Below are 21,480 nucleotides of genomic sequence, written 5' to 3' on the forward strand. Positions count from 1 at the left end.
CAGAGGTTGGGGCAACACAGCAAGACCCTGTCTCAAAAAAATAAAATAAAAATAAAAAATAAGGTAAAGAGACTAGTTGGGAGGCTATTTGTAATTAACCAGGATTTCTCTGCCTCGACACTACACTACTGACGTTTTGCATCAGATAATTATTTGTTGTGGGAAGGTTGTCCTTAGTATTGTAGAATGTTTAGCAGTGTCTCTAGTGTCTATTTACTAGATGTTAGACAACCCGTCGCCCCCTATATGACATTGCCAAATGTCCCTATGGAAACAATATCACCCCCAGTTGATAACTGTGTGTGTTAACAGACCATGTGAGAAATAAAAAAGGGTGGATGTTAGACATGGGTAAGGGCAAGATCTAAAAGTCTCGGCAAGTGTTTGGATAGGCGTGCAACTGAGAAATAGGGAGTGTTGAAAGCTCAAACAGGGAAGGGTCCTAGAGGCCATGTACTGTAGTCTAATATGCTTATCACTGCTTGAAACATTGTAAACCCTCTTGGAAGGCAGTTTAGTAAAACCTATTAATAATCACAAAAAGTATCTTGCTTTTTGACCCAGCACTTTTATTTCTGGGAGTTTATCTTAAATGATTCAAATGAAGACAAGGAATCTTTATGTACAAAGCAATTAGTTGCATGACAGACAGTGACCATGTTCTCAAAAATTACACCCTCATGCCACCACATTGCCTGTTAAATTAGAGACCCAGATTGAAGAACCCGAGTTTAAGAGCCAGAGAAGTTGTAGCTAAAGAAACAAAATCCCAGAGGGGCAGGAAGGGCAGATATCAAGAATGCAAGTAGAGAAATTCATAACTTCTTTTTCAGAGAGAGGACAATGAATTTGAGAATTTGTATTGGAGAAAGGAGGGAGAGAAGTTAGGTGGAGGAACTCCTAGATAAGGCTTCAATCAGTGAATTCATCTGCAGAGCAGAAGTTTATGCAGAACTCAAACTGCCTGGGGGCATTCCTTGAAAACAAGAATTCTGCACTTTTTGGTAGGAAGCTGCCGGTGGAACATCCTGTTCAGAAATGAGGACATCCAAGGAACACTGCAATGTGCAGAGACTAGAAGGAAAAAACAGTCAAGTAGCCATTTCTCCTGGGGAGTCTCTAGTAACTTGATTTTGTGCTTCTTCTTGTTTTTTGAGACGGAGTGTCACTCTGTCGCCCAGGCTGGAGTGCAATGGCACGATCTCGGCTCACTGCAACCTCCACCTCCCGAGTTCAAGCAATTCTCCTGTCTCAGCCTCCCGAGTAGCTGGGACTACAGGTACAAGCCACCACACCTGGCTAATTTTTGTAATTTTTAAAATTATTATTTATTTTTATTTTTTTGAGGCAGAGTCTCGCTCTGTCGCCCAGGCTGGAGTGCAGTGGCGCGATCTCGGCCCACTGCAAGCTCTGCATCCCGGGTTCATGCCATCCTCCTGCCTCAGCCTCCCGAGTAGCCGGGACTACAGGTGCCCACCACCACGTCCGGCTAATTTTTTGTATTTTTCTTGTTTAGTAGAGAAGGGGTTTCACCGTGTTAGCTAGGATGGTCTCGATCTCCTGACCTCGTGATCCGCCCGCCTCGGCCTCCCAAAGTGCTGAGATTACAGGCGTGAGCCACCGCGCCCAGCCAATTTTTGTAATTTTAGTAGAGACGGGGTTTCACCATATTGGTTAGGCTGGTCTCGAACTCCTGACCTCAGGTGATCCACAGGCCTCAGCCTCCGAAAGTGCTAGGATTACAGTCGTGAACCACCGCGCTTGGCCGCAACTTGATTTTTAAATTGCTCTCTGAGTGTAGATTCCTTGTTTGTTTGGCAAGGGTTCTTGCCGCTGCCGCTACAGCTTGAAGCCAAACATTTAATGAAAGCGAGCGGGAGGGGCCGAATAGAGGAATGATGGGCGTGGCCAACCCCGAGGTGGCTGGAGGCCGCGCCCCCTTCCCAGAGTGCACCGCAGCCGCTGCATTCAGGAACCGCTTCAGCTTCGGCCCCCGCCAGGCGGGGAACACGGTCTGGTGTGGTCTGGCCATGGATGGGCTCCAGGCCAGTGCAGGGCCGTTGAGGCGCGGGCGGCCGAGGCGCCGGCGCAAGCCACAGCCACACAGCGGGTCGGTCCTGGCCCTGCCCTTGAGGCCCAGGAAGATACGAAAGCAGCTGAGAAGTGTTGTATCCCGCATGGCAGCGCTGAGGACGCAGACGCTGCCTAGCGAGGATTCGGAGGACTCGAGGGTGGAGTCGACGGCAGACGACCTGAGGGACGCGCTACCCGGTGGGGCGGCGGTGGCGGCCGTCCCGGACGCAGCCCGGCGAGAGCCATACGGCCACCTGGGGCCCGCAGAGCTGCTGGAGGCCTCGCCCGCCGCACGCTCCCTGCAGACCCCGCCGGCGCGCCTGGTGCCCGCTTCCGCGCCGCCCGCGCGCCTGGTGGAGGTGCCCGCCGCGCCGGCCCGGGTGGTGGAGACCTCGGCCCTGCTGTGCACCGCGCAGCACTTGGCGGCCGCCCAGTCGTCCGGGGCCCCTGCGACGGCGCCGGGGCCGCAGGTGGATAACACGGGTGGGGAGCCGGCCTGGGACTCCCCGCTGCGGCGCGTCTTGGCCGAGCTGAACCGCATCCCCAGCAGCCGGCGGCGAGCGGCCCGCCTCTTTGAGTGGCTCATCGCGCCCATGCCGCCAGATCACTTCTACCGGCGCCTATGGGAGCGCGAGGCGGTGCTGGTGCGGCGGCAGGACCACACCTACTACCAGGGACTTTTCTCTACCGCCGACCTGGACTCGATGCTGCGCAACGAGGAGGTGCAGTTCGGCCAGCACTTGGACGCCGCTCGCTACATCAACGGGCGACGCGAGACCCTGAACCCACCCGGCCGCGCGCTGCCCGCCGCCGCGTGGTCCCTGTACCAGGCCGGCTGCTCCCTGCGCCTCCTCTGTCCGCAGGCTTTCTCTACCACTGTGTGGCAGTTTTTGGCTGTGCTTCAAGAGCAGTTTGGAAGCATGGCAGGCTCCAACGTTTACCTCACGCCCCCTAACTCGCAGGGCTTTGCCCCCCACTACGACGACATCGAGGCCTTCGTGCTGCAGCTGGAAGGTAGGAAACTCTGGCGTGTATACCGACCCCGAGTCCCAACCGAGGAACTGGCTCTGACATCCAGCCCCAACTTCAGTCAGGACGACCTCGGTGAGCCGGTGCTGCAGACCGTGCTGGAACCTGGAGATTTGCTGTATTTTCCTCGGGGCTTCATTCACCAAGCTGAATGCCAGGATGGAGTCCACTCTCTGCACCTCACCTTGTCCACGTACCAGCGCAATACCTGGGGTGACTTCTTAGAGGCCATACTGCCTCTGGCAGTGCAGGCTGCAATGGAAGAAAACGTGGAGTTTCGGAGGGGTCTGCCCCGAGACTTCATGGATTACATGGGGGCCCAGCATTCAGATTCTAAGGATCCGCGAAGAACCGCTTTCATGGAGAAGGTGCGGGTCTTGGTTGCCCGCCTGGGACACTTTGCTCCTGTTGATGCTGTGGCCGACCAGCGAGCCAAAGACTTCATCCACGATTCTCTGCCCCCTGTTTTGACTGATAGGGAGAGGGCACTAAGTGTTTACGGGCTTCCAATTCGCTGGGAGGCTGGAGAACCTGTAAACGTCGGGGCCCAGTTGACAACAGATACAGAAGTCCACATGCTTCAGGATGGGATAGCTCGGCTGGTGGGTGAGGGGGGCCACTTGTTTCTCTATTACACAGTGGAAAACTCCCGTGTGTATCATCTGGAAGAACCCAAGTGCTTGGAAATATACCCCCAGCAAGCTGATGCCATGGAACTGTTGCTTCGTTCTTACCCAGAGTTTGTGAGAGTGGGGGACCTGCCCTGTGACAGTGTGGAGGACCAGCTTTCCTTGGCAACCATGTTGTATGATAAGGGGCTGCTGCTCACCAAGATGCCTCTAGCCCTAAATTAGTTTCTTGTTGATTGCTGGAAACAAGGTAGTAGTGATTCTCCCCTGCCACTGCTACCTTTTTTTTTTTTTTTTTCTTAAACTCATGTTCTTACCTTGATAACCATCAGTGTGCTCACATTTACCTTTATGACTGCTTCAGTGTCACAAACCTCGGAAGGTCTTCTAGGAAGAACCATCTCATCTAGGTACAAAAGGAAAAGGAGAAGTTGGAGGTAGAAAAAAAAACCTTGATCCGTGATCATTTCAGAGCACCAACTTCATCACCTTCAGGCTTCAGTGTACTGGGTAGCACTGACCATGTCATTCTGCTTGAGACAGACATTAGATTTTTTTTTGGAATTTGGATCTTTCATCTGAGTTCTTTTTCATCAGTTTGGGGGGCGGGGGCGGGGTCAGTATCCTGTTTGTTATTGTTAAATTTGTATGAACCTTAGAAAAGTTATTAAAGTGCCAAAGAATGTTTCCCTTTTCTAAGGCTAGATTATTATATGGGATGGTTCAAAGAAATGCAGGAGCGGGAGGAAGATAGGGAAAATCTATAATGGCTGAAGTGAAAAGCAACTTGGGGTGGTTGTAGCATGTAAAAGGAGCATGTTAATCAACCTCTTAAGGAAGAGAATCTCAGGCTGGGTGCGGTGCTCACGCCTGTAATCCCAGCACTTTGGGAGGCTCAGGCGGGTGGATCACCTGAGGTCAGCAGTTTGAGACCAGCCTGGCCAACATGGCAAAACCCCGTCTCTAGTAAGAATACAAAAATTAGCCAGGCATAGTGGCCCATGCCTGTAATCCCAGCTACTAGGGGGCTGAGGCAGGAGGATCACTTGAACCTGGGAGGAGGAGGTTGCAGTGAGCTGAGATCATGCCACTGCACTCCAGCCTGGGCAACAGAGCGAGACTCCGTCTCAAAAAAAAAAAAAAAAAAAAAAAAGGATCTTATCTGATTGGGACCAGTTCACTAACTTTGGGGATAATTTATGCTATTTAATTATGCAACCCAATTCTAGTAGAAAAATTATTTTCTACCAGCTAGTTCAGTTTTAAGAGCATGGTATGTTTTTGCTCACTGTTTGCTTACATCCATGGCTGGCACTGCTGTCATAAGGGCAGCATGTCACCTAGTTGTGCCTTCATAGACCTTAGGCAACCAACTTTAGCAAGCTGGCCACGAAGGAAGGCTGGTGTTCAAGTTACTTTCCACTCTCATTTTTATTCTGGCAGTTGGAAGAAACTTCCCCAAATCTGACAAGTGAATATTCTCATGGTTGATGGAAAAGCGCCTGATGTACCAGAAAGAGCACTGGACTTGGAACCAGAAGACCTGGGTTTGGGGTGGTAGCTGGTAGGCAGCTGGCTGAGTGACCTGAGGCTGCTGCTACGCTCGGGCACACAGATTTTGTAAGTATATTTTGGTACAGCTTGATTTCTGCACCCTCATCATTTAGGTTGTGTCTGGGACTCTTAAGTCTATCACCATAATGGATAGTTTTCTGTTATTTAAGGTTGAGAACTTTATAAGTTCTTTTTTAAAAAGTTACAAAAGCATAGACATACACTAAGTAAAAATGATAGTTCTCCCTCCAACCCCACTTTCCAGAGACAAGCACTATTTTTTGTTTGTTTGTCTGTTTGAGACAGGGTCCCACTCTGTTGCCCAGGCTGGGGTACAGTGGTGAGATCTTGGGTTACTGCAGCCTCACCCTCCTGGGCTCAAGCAATCCTCCCACCTCAGCCTCCTTAGTAGATAGGACTACCAGTGTGTGCCACCACACCCAGATAATTTTTAATTTTTTTTTTTTTTGTAGAGATGGAGGGGTCTTGCTATGTTGCCCAGACTGGTTTTGAACTCCTGGCCTGGGGTGATCCTCCCACCATGGCCTCCCAAAGCACTGGGATTTCAGGTGTGCGCCACCACGCCCAACCACCAACCACTACCACTATTAAGGTTAAGCTCATAAGGCTTTTTTGGGTGCTTAATCAAACATACATGGTAGTATTGTTTTATAAAGACTTGTGTTTTGTGATATGTCCTTTTTTGACCTAACTTTTAAGTCAGTTCAAATAGAGATAACTTTTTTTTTAAGGGAGAAAATAAATGAATAAAAACCTGAGAAACAAAAAAATAAAGACTGAGTGGATGGTAGCCAAGAGGGAAGGGAGTACCCTTTCCTGACTCTTGCATCCTCCAAGGCTTATTACTAAGTCCCAAAACATCCAGATCCTGGAAGAGGCTTATTAAAGGAATCAAGGCATAGAATTCACCCCTAGGAAACCTACCCTGAAAAGTTTCTTGGAGTAAAGTCTGGAGTGTTAGTGGTTCTTGTTCTCTTTTGGGTTTCAAGTAAACACGTTTTGCTTCCTCCTTCACTTTTCCCATGACCATCTTCAGCTTGAGTATTTTGTGTGTCAGCAAGTCCTTTTGGCTTAGTGTTTTAATCTAAATTAGAACAAATAATGTTTGAAAAACAAAACAAAACACCTGTACTAGGCAGCAAATTATCAAAAAACATTAATAAAGTGATTGTGGGAGGCTGAGGAGGGAGGATCACTTGAGCCCAACAGTTCAAGGCTACAGTGAGCTGTGATCATGCCACTGCACTCCAGCCTGGGCAATAAAGTGAGACCCTGTCTCTAGAAAAAAAAGAAGTAACTAATTGCATATGCTTATCAGTAGTAGGTGATATGTAAGTGCCTGAGAACATTGTTCTCTTATGATATTGGTTGGAGATTTTTTATACCTGTTTGTGAAAATTTTACTTCAGCTTTTTGGGCATGATGAAAGGAAGCTGCTAAGAAATGCTTGCTTGGTGTGAAGTTGGTTTCTTGAATTACCTTTTTAAAGTCCTTTCTCCTCTACTCCTTCATCCTATCTAACAGCTTTGAAAAATTAGAACAATCCAGGCCAGGCATGATGGCTCATGCCTGTAATCCCAGCACTTTGGGAAGCTGAGGTGGGTGGATCGCTTGAGGCCAGGAGTTCAAGACCAGCCTGGCCAACATAGCAAAACCTTGTCTCCACTAAAAATACAAAAAAATTAGTTGGGTGTGGTGGCACATGCCTATAATCCCAGCTACTTTGGTGGCTGAGGCACGAGAATCACTTGAACCCAGGAGGTGGAGGTTGCAGTGAGCCAAGATCACACCACTGCACTCCAGCCTGGGCGACAGTGCGAGACTGTCCCCCCCTCAAAAAAAAAGCAAAAATTATGTTAATCCTTTCAGCAAGAGATTTTCTTTGGTGAGAGAACCCAGATTAGGAATTCAGAAAAATTAAGAAAATCTAGGGGGCCAGCTCTAGTCCCTTATTCCTTCTCTATGCCTATTTGAAAAAAAGGAAAACTAAACAACTTGGGTTTGGGGATGATGGGGAGAAAACAGGAAGAGAGGGAAATAGTATTTCAGAAACAATAACAGATTTTTGAGGGCTACTTGATAGGACTAATAGGATTTTTGTTTTGTTTTTGTCTTTACTAGTAGGACCTTGTAACCCAATCTTGCACACATGCTTTGCATCTTCAAATGATGTGGCATCTGTGTCTGGAGTTTTAGAAAGTACTTCTATGGTGGGAAAAAGGGTATGTACATGTTTGAGGAGGGCAGGGTCTGAGGAACTCTTGAGAGCCCTGAATTTTCTCCTGAAAACAGAGCTTGCACTTATTTACCCTGTTCTTGATCTCCTGAAGCATTTCTTGGTTTCCTTCATTTCCTAAGTTGAGTATCTTCATTGTCTGGTACATTTCCCTGAAAGATAAGAAGGGCTTCTTAGATTGTTCTACCCTGCCCTTTAAAAAAGTATGGGGGTAGAAAATATAGGACTTGGAATCAGGTAAGAATCCCAAGTTCCAATCCTAACTGTGCAGTTTTGCTGAGCCTTATATGCAAAAATGGTATAATGCTTAGCTTACGGGAATACTGTGCAGTTTTTCAGACAATATATTTGTGGGCTTTTTTGTTTGCTTTTTGTTTTTGCGAGATGGAGTCTTGCTCTGTTTCCCAGAGCTGGAGTGCAATGGCGCAATCTCGTCTTGGCTCCCTGCAACCTCCACCTCCTGGGTTCAAGAGTTTCTCCTGCCTCAGCCTCCCGAGTTGCTGGGACTACAGGCACGTGCCACCACGCCCAGCTGATTTTTGTATTTTTAGTAGAGATGGGGTTTCACCATGTTGGCCAGGCTGGTCTAGAACTCCTGACCTCAGGTGATCCACCCGCCTTGGCCTCCCAAAGTGTTGGGGCTACAGGTATGAGCCACCGCACCCGGCCACGTGTGTCTAATTTTTGTATTTTTAGTAGAGACAGGTTTCACCATGTTGGCCAGACTGGTCTAGAACTCCAGACCTCAGATGATCCATCTGCCTCAGCCTCCCAAAGCGTTGGGATTACAGATGTGAGCCACCGCATCTGGCCAAGACAATATATTTGAAGGTGCCAATAGGTACCATTTACTGAACACCTTTATGACAGGCGCTAAACATGTCATCTCATTAATTATCACCACAACCCTATAATGTAGACTATCACCTGCATTTGATACATGAAAAAAATGGGCTCACAGAGTTTAAATACCTTACACAGACTCACATAGCTATTGCATGCCAGAGCTGGAATTCAAACCCTGGTCTTTTTGACTCTAAAACTTGTTGTCCTAATAGGCACTTGATAAATGTTAGTTGAATATATGAATAACTTAAAACCCATCCTTTTTTTTTTTTTTTTTTTTTGAGACGGAGTTTTGTTGCCCAGGCTGGAGTACAATGGCACCATCTCGGCTCACCGCAACCTCCACCTCCCAGGTTCAAGTGATTCTCCTGCCTCAGCCTCCCTAGTAGCTGGGATTACAGGCATGTGCCACCATGCCTGGCTAATTTTGTATTTTTAGTAGAGACGGGGTTTCTCCATGTTGGTCAGCCTGGTCTCGAATTCCCGACCTCAGGTGATCCGCCTGTCTCAGCCTCCCAAAGTGCTGGGATTACAGGCATGAGCCACCGCGCCCGGCCAAAACCCATCCTGGTGGGGAGAAAAGATGCATAAACTACATAAGCTTGACTTTCAATCTAATTTAGGCCAGTTTTTTGGTTACCTAACTTAGGTGAGTGGTGAATGTGCAGGTGAACCAGTGCTTTTACTGCCATTAGGCAGCCTGGCAAGGCAGGAACATATTCAATGAGCAAAGATGTGAGAGTTGGCAGTATAAGATCATGGTGGGAGCCAGAGGTTTAGTGCTTACTTTAGAACAGCATCATGGTTCTCCAGGAGCAGCACGTCTAGGAAGGTGTCCCTGACCCGGTCCCCTTGAAGTTTCAGGGCTAGGATGCTACGGCAAGCTTCCAGCCGTACACCCGGTGACTCTTCATAGTGGATAGCCCAGAGCAGAAGATCCGTCAGCTCGGGACTTACTTGCCCAATCTGTCCCAAAGCTGCAGAGATTAGAGGGCAGCATGTCACTGAAGACTGAGCTTACTATATTCTAGCATCCAGAAATAAATTGAGTTTTGCAAACAATACCTTCCCTTTTGGATGGTAATCACCATTAGAATTTTAGGGATAGGTCAGAGTGGGACATTACCTCTAAAGGATTCCTAGAAGAGGGATGTTGCATCCCATCCTTGCCCATTAGGATATTTGCCTAATTGGGGATGAAATATAGAACAAATAACATGGAAGACCTGCCTAGTCCCAGCAGGGTGATGGGAAAGGAGGCACAATTATTTATCTATGTCAAAAAGAGAAGCAATGCCAAAGATTCTAAAAAGAAACTAGGCAGATTAAGGGGCAGGGTTTTAGGTCTGTAGCAGTCTTGAAACTGATCTGACTTTTGCCGAGCATAATAGTTGAGATCTCCAAGGAAAGCAAGATGCATCCAGCACTGGATACCTACTTGGAACTTATCCTTAATTCTGTTGGCAGGGACTGTCTTGTCAGCCCTTTCTTTAACTTAATTTTGACATATACCTAGACTCAGGATCTTTCACTAAAAATTGAAGAAGAAAATTATTTTTCTCTTCTCAGACAAGGAACTTCTGAAAAGCTAAGATCATTAACTCTCCTGCACTTCACCCCATTAGAGAGTTTCTGGGGATCATTTCTACTTGCATAGGGAAAGGTATTTAAGGTTGAAGAGTTTGGGGCACTACTTCTATAATACCTCGAATGGCAAAGGCCTTGATTTTCCAGTAAGGATCTCTCTGCATCAGGTTCAGGAGGCATTCAAGCACCTGGGATGGAAAAGGCAGTGTTGAGTGGGGTGGACCAGAGCAAGAATGAACCAGAAACAGCTGGGTGTGGTGGTGCACACCTGTAATCCCGGCATTTTGGGATGCCAAGGTGGGCGGATCACTTGAGGTCAGGAGTTTGAGACCAGCCTGGCCAACATGGTGAAACCCTGTCTCTGCTAAAAATACAAAAATTAACCGGGCATGGTGTCACACGCCTGTAATCCCAGCTACTCGGAGGCTGAGGTAGGAGAATTGCTTGAACCTGGGAGGCGGAGGTTGTAGTGAGCTGAGATCGTGCTGCTGTACTCCAGCCTGGGTGACAGAGCGAGACTCCATCTCAAAAAAGGAAACAAAACAAAACAAAGCAAAAGAACGAATCAGAAACAGGGAAACCACTTATCTCTAGAAGGAGCTATAATTGAAAAATGACCTATCAATTCTGGTGACAAATGAGCTGGAGCCTAAAGTACCAACCTATATGCATAGTGAGTATATTAGCTGAATTATCTGCTATTGATTTTCTCAGTCTACAGATCTGTGGCCATATGGTTTCTCTTGAACACTTCAGACAGATTTTTCCCTAATAACAGAATTATAACTCCATTTATGGGAGTTGATCCTAAAGCCCATCAGCACCCAGGTAATGAGAAGCTAGTTAACTGAGGTGAGAACGGGATTCAGGGGTGTGCTCTAGAATTGAAGTCTGGGCTGGCTGGGAGCTAAACCAAGCTTGTCCAACATGTGGCCTAGGACAACTTTGAATGCGGCCCAACACAAATTTGTAAACTTTCTTAAAACATGAGATTTATGCCAGGCGCGGTGGCTCATGCCTGTAATCCCAGCACTTTGGCAGGCTGAGGCGGGCGGATCACGAGGTCAGGACATTGAGACCATCCTGGCTAACACAGTGAAACCCCATCTCTACTAAAAACACAAAAAAATTAGCTGGGCATGGTGGCAGGTGCCTGTAGTCCCAGCTACACAGGATGCTGAGGCAGGAGAATGACGTGAACCTGGGAGGTGGAGCTTGCAGTGAGCCGAGATGGCTCCACTGCACTCCAGCTTGGGTAACAGAGCGAGACTCCGTCTCAAAAAAAAAAAAAAAAAAAAAAGAGAGAATTATGCACTTTTTTTTTTTTTTTTTTTTTTTTAGCTCATCAACTATCATTAGTGTTAGTGTACTTTATATGTGGCCCAAGACAATTCTTCCATTGTGGCCCAGGGAAGCCAAAAGATTGGATGCCCCTGAAACAGTCCTGTTTGAAGTGGCTTATACACCCCCTTCCCAGTTCCGATCTCTCATTCTGTGTCCCCGCAGAATGTTGAGCATACTGTGCACAACCAGGGAAGGTAATGCCCTCTTCAGGTCAATCAGGTAAGAGGAGAATATGTTTCCCTGACTCACCATCTTGTCGCGGATCTGCAGGGCACCAGCTGCTAAACAGGCTGCCTGCCGAACTGCTGTGAAGTCATCAGAGAAGCAGTGCAGGAAGCTTGGGAGAAGCTTGGCGGTCATAAGCTTGAGCTCACCTATCAGGGAGAGAGCTTCCACACGCTCCTGGGAATTTCCTTGACCCAGCTTGACCCTGTAAGGCACAAGTTGCTTTTCTTTCACTTCCTTAAACTTTCAGTACTTAACTCCCAACCCCCACTAATGCCCTCATGATAAAATCCGGGTTCTGTAGGCTGTCAATCCCATTCAGCCTTTTGCTCATGAGATAAGTTTTACTGGGTACAGAGCTCGATTGTCTTCTTTACTTGAGTCCCTAATACATAGCTGTTCAGTAATTAGGTAATGCAGGGCTTTCAGTTACATTGAATGACTGAATAAAGGAAAATGTCAACTTGCACCTCTTCACAGTCAAGTTCTCTTCTCCATCGCCCTCACGTGTGCCATGATTATGTCTGCATTTGGCTTCTAGCCTGGAATGCCTATGCAGTCTTTTTGTTTGTTTAAATTATTTTTATTTATTTTATTATTTTTTTGAGACGGAGTCTTGGTCTGTTGCCCAGGCTGGAGTGCAGTGGCGCGATCTTCGCTCACTGCAAGCGCTACCTCCTGGGTTCACGCCATTCTCCTGCCTCAGCCTCCTGAGTAGTTGGGACTATAGGCGCCCGCCAAATTTTGTTTTTCTTGTATTTTTAGTAGAGATGGGGTTTCACCATGTTAGCCAGGATGGTCTTGATCTCCTGACTTCGTGATCCACCCGCCTCTGCCTCCCAAAGTGCTGGGATTACAGGCATGAGCCACCGCGCCCAGCCTTAAATTATTTTTAGAGATGGGGTCTTGCTATGTTGCCCAGGCTGGTCTTGAACTCCTGACCTCAAGTGATTCTCCTGCCTCAGCCTGAGTAGCTTGGATTATAGGCCCTTACCCACTCTGCCTGGCTCCTATGCAGTCTCTCTCTCTTTTTTTTTTTTTGAGATAGGGTCTTTCTCTGTTGCCCAGGCTGGAATGCAGTGGCATGAAGATGGCTCATGACAGCTTTGGACTTCCTGGACCCAGGCAGTCCTCTTGCCTCAGCCTCCCAAGTAGCTGGGACTACAGGCATACACCACCACACTGGCTAATTTTTTATTTATTTTATTTTATTATTATTATTTTTGAGACAGAGTCTCACTCTGTCACCCAGGCTGGAGTGCAGTGGCGTAATCTCCGCTCACTGCAAGCTCCACCTCCCAGGTTCATGCCATTCTCCTGCCTCAGCCTTCCGAATAGCTGGGACTACAGGTGCCCACCACCACGCCCTTTTGTATTTTTAGTAGAGACAGGGTTTCACCGTGTTAGTCAGGATGGTCTCGATCTCCTGACCTTGTGATCCACCCGCCTCGGCCTCCCAAGGTGCTGGGATTACAGGAGTGAGCCACCGTGCCTGGCCAATTTTTTTTTTTTTTAATTTTTAGTAGAGGGAAGGTCTTGCTATGTTGCCCAGGCTGGTCTCGAACTCCTGGGCTTAGTTGATCCTCCTGCTTGGGAGTCTCAAAGTATTGGGATTACAGGCGTGTGCCACTGGGCTGGGCCTCCTGTGCAGTCTTAGCCACCCTCCGTGAAACTTGGCCTTACTCCTCTAGCCACGCTGAGTATTCCATTTTTCTGCTCCAGCAGTTATGGTATACGCCATTTCTTCTAGTTTTTAATGATTTGGTATTTTTAATTAGGTGTTTGTATATTTTGCATGTGGTCATCAGAATTGCGTCATACTTTTGAACACCCTCCAACAACCAAACCATTGCCTCACACCTACTGGGCACTCAATGCTTCTTTCCCTGGCCACGTTGTTAGTTTGTAGGGACCGTTAATTTTTTACATTGGGACCTGGTCCAGGGTCCGTACAGAGGAGCTCAACAAATGCTGGGTGGCTGGATCCTAGGCCTCCTAAGCACTTTTTTTTTTGAGATGGAGTCTCGCTCTGTCACCAGGCTGGAGTGCAGTGGTGCGATCTCTGCTCACTGCAACCTCCGCCTCCCAGGTTCAAGCGATTCTCCTGCCTCAGCCTCCCGAGTAGCTGGGATGACAGGCATGTGCTACCACGCCTGGCTAATTTTTTGTATTTTTAGTAAAGACAGGATTTTACTGTGTTAGCCAGGATGGTCTCGATCTCCTGACCTTGTGATCCGCCCGCCTTATCTTCCCAAAGTGTTGGGAGCCACCGTGCCCGGCCTGCCTCCTAAACACTTCTAAGAATTTAGAAGAGTGTCTCCTCATGTTGACTGGGTCTTACCTGATTATGTCGTGCACCTCTTTCCCGAGGCTCATTTGCCCCAGCGCCTGTGCAGCTGCTCGCCTCACTTCCTTATTCCAGTCATTCCACATCAGCTGGATCAACTTATGTTTCATATCCTATAAATAGGTATGATCATTAGGTATCATCACTTACTGAATGTTAATTTTGTGCTTGGCATTGTGCTGTTTTTTCTTCTTTTTTTACTCATCACTTTACTAATGAGGATTGTCCTGAGTGTTTTTTTCCCATCCCTTACTCTCCCAAAGAATCCAGTGGGGCAGATATTACTACCATTTACAGATGATAGAATGGAGGCTTTGATCAACTTGTCCAAGGTTAACCTGGTGAGTGCTGGAACCAGGACTCAAACCCAGCTCTCCCAAGCTCATCCTTTAAACTATGTAGTATCAGTGCCAACATAACCTGTACCTGGGAGACTTAAAATTTGAAAGTGATACTTGTTGAGGTCACCAGCTCATTGCAGTTTGCCTGGGACTCTCCTGGTTTTGGTACTGAAAGTCCCATGGCGTGGACAAACCAGAACAGTTGGTCGCTCTATAAGTGCACTTCTCTCAGAGAGGAATGGGCAAAGATGATTGTGTAAACGTGCTAACGCTGTTCTTCCTGCTAGAAGTATCTCCCTTCTCTACTCCTACCTGGTACTTGATGTCTTTGTAGTCTTCCTTTAGGATTTAGCTCAAAAGCATCTCCTTCCTATCACACTGATCTTTTATTAAAAATTTAAAAAAATAAAATAAAAACATCTCCTTAGTGTTCTTTGCCCCTTGTAAGCACAGGAAATCCCCACAACACCTTATAGCTGCTTCTGTTCTAGCTATTTATAACATTTACTAAGGGAAGACTTATCCCTGCACCTCCAGCGGTAGCATAGTGCCTAGTGCATCGGATGTGGTCAGAAACTGCATGCTTACTGAATGAGTGAAAAGACTTATAGAAATACTGCCTTTCTTAGCTCCAGCAGTCTGCCATGAAGTCCTCGTCATCTTTACCTCAGCCCCTGCTAGCTCTGCATGTCTTTTTACTTTCAGTTGACAATTCTAAGTGACAAGTGCCAAGGAGGTGAAGGTACAAATGAATTGGAAGTTGTTAAAATGATATTGTTAAGATGCAGATTCTGATTGAGCTGCCCTAAGATGAGATTTTTGCATTTCTTTTTTTTTTTTTTTTTGAGACGGAGTTTCACTCTTGTTGCCTAGGCTGGAGTGCAATGGCGCGATCTCGGCTCACTGCAACCTCCACCTCCCGGGTTCAAGTGATTCTCCTGCCTGAGCCTCCTGAGTAGCTGGGATTACAGGCATGTGCCACCACGCCTGGCTAATTTTTTTTTTTTTTTTTTTTGAGACAGAGCCTCGCTCTGTTGCCCAGGCTGGGGCATGGTGGTGCGATCTTGGCTCACTGCAACCTCCACCTCCCGGGATCACACTATTCTCCTGCCTCAGCCTCCCGAGTAGCTGGAACTACAGGTGCCTGCCACCATACCCGGCTAATTTTTTGTATTTTTAGTAGAGACAGGGTTTCACCGTGTTAGCCAGGATGGTCTCGATCTCCTGACCTCGTGATCCGCCCTCCTCGGCCTCCTAAAGTACTGGGATTACAGGTGTGAGCCACTGTGCCCGGCCGATTTTTGCATTTCTAATAAGCTCCTAGGTGACGCCTGTGCTGCTGGTCCAGGACTTTAGCAGCAGGGTGCTATAGCACTTGAGACAGAACTAACCCAAGTCCAAAACCTTTTCAGGTGATTACTATACTGAGTGGCCAGATTTTGTGCTTTCCATATCAAAATGTCAGGGTTACAGAGTGGAGGATGTTCACTTATCATGGGAATGGCAATGTTCTGGGCTATTCTGGAGATACCCAAAGTTTTAAGAAGATGAAGTAGCACATAGGAAGAAGCGAAAGCGCCCATTTGGACAGCTGAAGATGATTGGGAAATAATGGCAAAAACGAAGTGTTGCCGGGAATTCCCTCTTTAGTTCTAGCTGAGCCCCACCATCTTCACCGTTTTTTGTTTTTTTTTTTTTTTAGATGGAGTCTCGCTCTGTCACCCAGGCTGGACTGCAGTGGCACGATCTTGGCTTACTGAAACCTCTGCCTCCCAAGTTCAAGCGATTCTCCTTCCTCAGCCTCCCAAGTAGCTGGGATGACAGGTGTGTGCCACCACGCCCAGCTAATTAGAGATGGGATTTCGCCATGATGACCAGGCTGGTTTCAAACTCCTGGTCTCAAGTGATCCACCCACCTCAGCCTCCCAAGGTGCTGAGATTACAGGCATGAGCCACCGTACCGGACCCCTTCACAGAACTTTAACCAATAAATTTAACCCACACTAATCTCTCTCTCTCTGAAAAGTTTTAAAAAGAGTACCTTATACTTATTGCTTGTTCTTGAATCATTTGTATATATTAGTCTTGTTATTTCTACCATAGTGTTAATTTTGTGAAAGCTGGGATGATGGTTTTTTTGTTTTGTTTTTGTTTTTTTTTGAGACAGCGTCTCGCACTGTCGCCCAGGCTGGAGTGCAGTGGCACGATCTCAGCTCACTGCAACCTCTCCCTCCCAGGTTCAAGCAATTCTTGTGCCTCAGCCTCCCAAGTAGCTAGGATTACAGGTGCCAGCCACCACACCTGGCTAATTTTTGTATTTTAGTACAGATGGGGTTTCACTATGTTGGCCAGGCTGGTCTCAAACTCCTGAGCTCTGATCCACCTGCCTCAGCCTCCCAAAGTGCTGGCATTACAGGTGTGAGCCACCATGCCTGGCCGGAACTATGTTTTATATGTGTGTGCCGAACACTCAGAGAAGCAGCACAGACACTCATTTAGATGGGTTTTTGGGTAGTTTAAGTCAGTGCTTCTCGAATGATCTTTGATGAAGAACCAATTTTGGGGGGGAAAATATGCCATTGACTGATAAAGTCTGTTGATATTGAGGCAATATCAAATTACTATAAACGTTTCTTTTTTTTTTTTTTTGAGATGGAGTCTCCTCTGTCACCCAGGCTAGAGTGCAGTGGTGAGATCTTGGTTCACTGCAACCTCTGCCTCTGGGTTCAAGCGATTCTCCTGCCTCAGCCTCCCGAGTAGCTGGGATTATAGGTGCGTGCCACCACACCCTGCTAATTTTTATATTTTTAGTAGAGGTGGAGTTTCACCATGTTGGTGAGGCTGGTCTCCAACTCCTGACCTCATGATCCGCCTGCCTTGGCCTCCCCAAGTGCTGGGATTACAGATGTGAGCCATCGCACCCGGCCTACTATAAACGTTTCTAAACTCCTGTCAGTTTTTGTGCCATTTCATTGTGGATCAGTTACCAACAGTTTATGGACCACCAGTGCACTGAGAAGCATTGGCTTCCAGACAGACATATTAGCATTTGAAGATAATTCTGGGCTAGAAATAAGAAGTAGTGATGTGGGAGCACGGATCTGTTTGGTAAGAATGGAATAATACATAGCAAAAAGTAGAAGGCCTCTGTAGCTCAGCCTCTCTTAGGCTTTCTGTCCTGGAGGCAAAGAAAGAGGTTTACCAAGCAGACATTTCCACTGATCCGGGAGAAAGCCTGGCAGGCCACAATCCGGTTCTTCCATTGACAGCTGTTCAGCTCCACAGCAAGCATGGTGTATATCAGGGTCTGAGGAAATGGAAGACTTACAATCACTTTTAGAGATACTAGAATCTTGAAGTTACATTCTGACATGGCATCCTGCATTATTAATGTCACCAGTGGGCTTACAAGAGATGGGGCATGTTTCCATCACAGCCAACTGACTCTGGGATCATAAATTGGGGAACAAAATACAAATTTAATAACTTAAACAGAAAACTGGGACCTTCCTTTCCTGACTTTAACTGTTTTTGTTTGTTTGTTTGTTTGTTTGTTTCTGAGAAGAAGTCTTGCTCTTGTCCCCCAGGCTGGAGTGCAGTGGCGCGATCTCGGCTCACTGCAACTTCCACCTCTCGGGTTCAAGTGATTCTGCTGCCTCAGCCTCCCAAGTAGCTGGGATTACAGGTGCCTGCCACCACGCCCAGTTAATTTTTGTATTTTTAGTAGAGGCAGGGTTTTACCATGTTGGTGCCAGGCTAGTCTTGAACTCCTGACCTCAGGTGATCTGCCCGCCTCGGCCTCCCAAAGTGCTGGGATTACAGGCGTGAGCCACCGCGCCCGGCCTCCTGTCTTTAACTGTTTTTACCCCTAAAATGATTTTTATATGCCTCAAGCTTATGACTTTCACATTTCTATTGAAAGTAACTAAACACAAATGTAGGTCTCTGCAGTTTTCAATGGGAAACTTCTAGCAGAAGCAAATTCTACATGTCACAACTCTTCTTGCATATGCAAATAGAGACCATTTGCAACCTAATTCTCACTTTTCTCTCAGCTAACTGTTGTGACTTCCCCTTGTATACACCTCTACACCCAGGTTTACTCATGCTTATTCTACCTTTACTTATGCTTGAGATCGTCAACCCAACCGGCTGCATTTTATCTAATTAACTAATTATGTAATTAATTTTTTGAGACAGGGTCTTGCTCTGTCACTCAGGCTGGAGTACAGTGGTGTGATCTCAGCTTGCTGCAGCCCCAACCTGCCAGGCTCAAGTGATTCTCCCACCTCAGCCTCCTGAGTAGCTAGGATTACAGGCACATACCACCATGCCTGACTAATTTTATTTCTTTTTTTGTAGAGACAGGGTCTCACTATATTGCCCAGGCTGGTCTTGAAAACCTGGACTCAAAGGATACTCCCACCTCAGCCTCCCAAAGTGCTGGGATTACAGGCGTGAGCGACCATGCCCAGCCCAGCTGCATTTTATTTTATTTGTTTGAGACAGAGTCTTGCTCTATCACCTAGGCTGGAGTGTAGTGGTGTGATCTCAGCTCATTGCAATCTCCACCTCCCAGGCTGAAGCGATTTTCATGCCTCAGCCTCCCGAGTAGCTGGGACTACAGGTGTGCACCACTGCACCTGTCTAATTTTTGTATTTTTAGTAGAGATGAGGTTTCACCCATGTTGGCCAGTCTGGTCTCGAACTCTTGACTTCAAGTGATCCATCTGCCTCAGCCTCCTGAAGTGTTGGGATTAGAGGCATGAGCCACTGCCCCGGCCCCAGCTGCATTTTAGATTGCTTACATTCACTGACCTCAAAGACCTAATTGCTCCCAAAAACTGTATCTTTCTCTGACCCGGTAATGGACACATACTGTCTTCTCACTCAGATGGCTCAGGAGGATATAAGACTGTTCCTCAGTGTCCTCATTCTTCTTTGTAAACAGCTGGTGGAGGATCCTCTTAATCACAGGGTAAGTGGCAGTACCTTCCAGAGCCAAGCACTGAGCTGCAGCCCAGCTATCCACACTGTTACCTGCCACAGTTGGGTGAAAAAGAGTTCAGAATGGTGATGTGTTTTCCCTCTAGAGAACAGCCTTTGGAATGATACCCAAGGCTGCCACCCACCTGATATCTCACTTCCTTGTGCCCCACTCAGTCTAGAAATACAATTTCTTATTTAAACCATACTTAGAAGAATCATATTGGCTGGGCGCCGTGGCTAACACCTGTAATCCCCACATTTTGGGAGGCCAAGGTGGGCGGATCACCTAAGGTCAGGAGTTCGAGACCAGCCTGGCCAACATGGTAAAACTCCATCTCTACTAAAAATACAAAAATCAGCCGGGCGTGGTGGCACACGCCTGTAATCCCAGCTACTTGGGAGGCTGAGGCAGGAGAATTGCTTGAACCCAGGAGGCAGAGGTTGCAGTGAGCTGAGATCCCACCATCGCACTCCAGCCTGGGCAACGAGAGTGAAACTATGTCTCAAAAAAAAAAAAAAAAAAAAAAAATTTAGTCCAGCTACCACTTGGTGGCAGTGTACCTGTTTTGTTAAAGTACCTAGAAAGAGCAAATTTTCTTTTTTTCCTTTTTTTTAGAGACAGGGTCTTGCTCTGTCACCCAGGTTGGAGTACAGTGGCACCGTTGTGGCTTACTGCAGCTTCAACCCCCTGGGCTCAAGCTGACTCTGATAAGCATGTATATATAGGTCTGCCTCAGCCTCCTAGGTAGCTGGGTCTACTGGAGCACACCACCACACTTGGCTAATTTTAAAATTTTTTATAGAGATGGCGTCTTGTTATGTTGCCCAGGCTGGTTTAGAACTCCTATGCTTAGACGATCCTGTCGCCTTGGCCTCCCAAAGTGCTGGGATTACAGGTGTGAGCAACAGCATCTGGCCCTAATTTTCAAATGGTCTAACATAAATCTAAACCCAATACAGCAGACATTGCAGAGCATGACAGTGGAGTGGAAAGGACTGGGAAAGCTGATAGTGAGATGTCTATCCTATATTTCCAGGTCAGAAGTAACAGGGAGTTACTCACCCTTCAGAAGGGCAGTCTGCATGATGTTCCGGGCAAGGGGATTATGTGACTGTATGGCATATTGGCATATTGCTGCTGCCATCCGCACATGGGCATTCTTGTCACAAAGAGCAGCCTCTAGGGCAGGCAGTAGAACCTCCGGCAAGTCCTGGATGGTCTTGTCTGTGATCAAAAGAGCCAGGTAAGAGAGTACTAGCCCCTTTGCTTTTCTCACACACAGCTTGCTTTCTATAGCCATGTGGTGGCCAACCTCAGTCCCAGTTGCAGTTGCTTAGTGCTATGTAATATAACTACAGTTTAGCTGAGCCCTTCAGATGGGCAGGATTTTATGCTCAAGGTGTTAAATCTCACCTGTGTGCTGGTATGCCAATTCCCAATCCTTTATCATCTAGCCTCTAAACAGCTATATTTAAGCCGAAGAAGAATGTTTCCAGCTAGGCTACAGTGAACTACACCATTAGTTTTACAGATTAAAAGCAACCAATTTGCCCCATGAGCCTTTAGATAGATAGATAGATAGATAGATAGATAGATAGATAATTTATTTTATGTATTTTTTGAGATGGAGTCTTGCTCTGTCGCCTGGGCTGGAGTGCAGTGGTGTGATCTCCGCTCACTGCAAGCTCCGCCTCCTGGGTTCACGCCATTCTCCTGCCTCAGCCTCCCGAGTAGCTGGGACTACAGGCGCCCAGCTAATTTTTTATTTTTTTATTTTTTTTGAGACGGAGTCTCGCTCTGTCCCCCAGGCTGGAGTGCAGTGGCACGATCTCAGCTCACTGCAAGCTCCGCCTCCCGGGTTCACACCATTCTCCTGCCTCAGCCTCCCGAGTAGCTGGGACTACAGGCGCCCGCCAACACGCCCAGCTAATTTTTTGTATGTTTAGTAGAGACGGGGTTTCACCGTGTTAGCCAGGATGGTCTCGATCTCCTGACCTTGTGATCCACCTGCCTCGGCCTCCCAAAATGCTGGGATTACAGGCGTGCGCCACTGCGCCCAGCCGAGCCTTTATATTTGTAAGAAGAATTATATTTAGGTAGTGCTTTATAATATAGTGTTTTCACATTGATTATCTCATTATCTTTCAACCTTGGTTGAATTAGGCAAGGTAGGTATCATTGTAGAGCTCATTAGGGAGTCTTTTTTGGTTCAACTAAACATTAAGGTTCATAAGACTGTCTTGGGCCATGCATGGCAC

General features: G+C 47.1%; 2 protein-coding genes across 6 annotated transcripts in view; one reads left to right on the top strand and one right to left on the bottom strand.

The window, feature by feature from the left end:
• HEATR4 (HEAT repeat containing 4) overlaps nt 1-21,480 on the bottom strand; it is a 57,681-nt gene that overhangs the window by 10,394 nt on the left and 25,807 nt on the right. For 2 of the 3 annotated variants that reach the window (XM_030813085.1, XM_030813082.1), the window contains 10 exons: nt 20,285-20,446; nt 19,112-19,272; nt 17,435-17,539; nt 13,886-14,004; nt 11,569-11,749; nt 10,094-10,163; nt 9,176-9,365; nt 7,616-7,694; nt 6,231-6,390; nt 4,079-4,137 (listed from right to left, as the gene is read on the bottom strand). In XM_030813085.1, coding sequence (XP_030668945.1) covers nt 4,079-4,137; nt 6,231-6,390; nt 7,616-7,694; nt 9,176-9,365; nt 10,094-10,163; nt 11,569-11,749; nt 13,886-14,004; nt 17,435-17,539; nt 19,112-19,272; nt 20,285-20,446 — 1,286 coding nt within the window. Of the gene's footprint in view, nt 1-4,078; nt 4,138-6,230; nt 6,391-7,615; nt 7,695-9,175; nt 9,366-10,093; nt 10,164-11,568; nt 11,750-13,885; nt 14,005-17,434; nt 17,540-19,111; nt 19,273-20,284; nt 20,447-21,480 lie in introns of those variants that run through there. The other variant, XM_030813090.1, reaches the window with a different exon arrangement.
• RIOX1 (ribosomal oxygenase 1) overlaps nt 1,826-21,480 on the top strand; it is a 49,611-nt gene continuing 29,956 nt past the window's right edge. For 2 of the 3 annotated variants that reach the window (XR_004030122.1, XR_004030123.1), the window contains exons 1-2: nt 1,826-4,168; nt 5,175-5,351. Coding sequence is in view for 1 of the 3 variants with exons in the window: in XM_012504327.2 (XP_012359781.2) it covers nt 1,896-3,956 (2,061 nt within the window). In the remaining 2 variants the exon portion in view is untranslated. Of the gene's footprint in view, nt 4,426-5,174; nt 5,352-21,480 lie in introns of those variants that run through there. The other variant, XM_012504327.2, reaches the window with a different exon arrangement.

The sequence above is a fragment of the Nomascus leucogenys genome, chromosome 1a, assembly GCF_006542625.1.
Source record: "Nomascus leucogenys isolate Asia chromosome 1a, Asia_NLE_v1, whole genome shotgun sequence".
NCBI lineage: Eukaryota > Metazoa > Chordata > Mammalia > Primates > Hylobatidae > Nomascus > Nomascus leucogenys.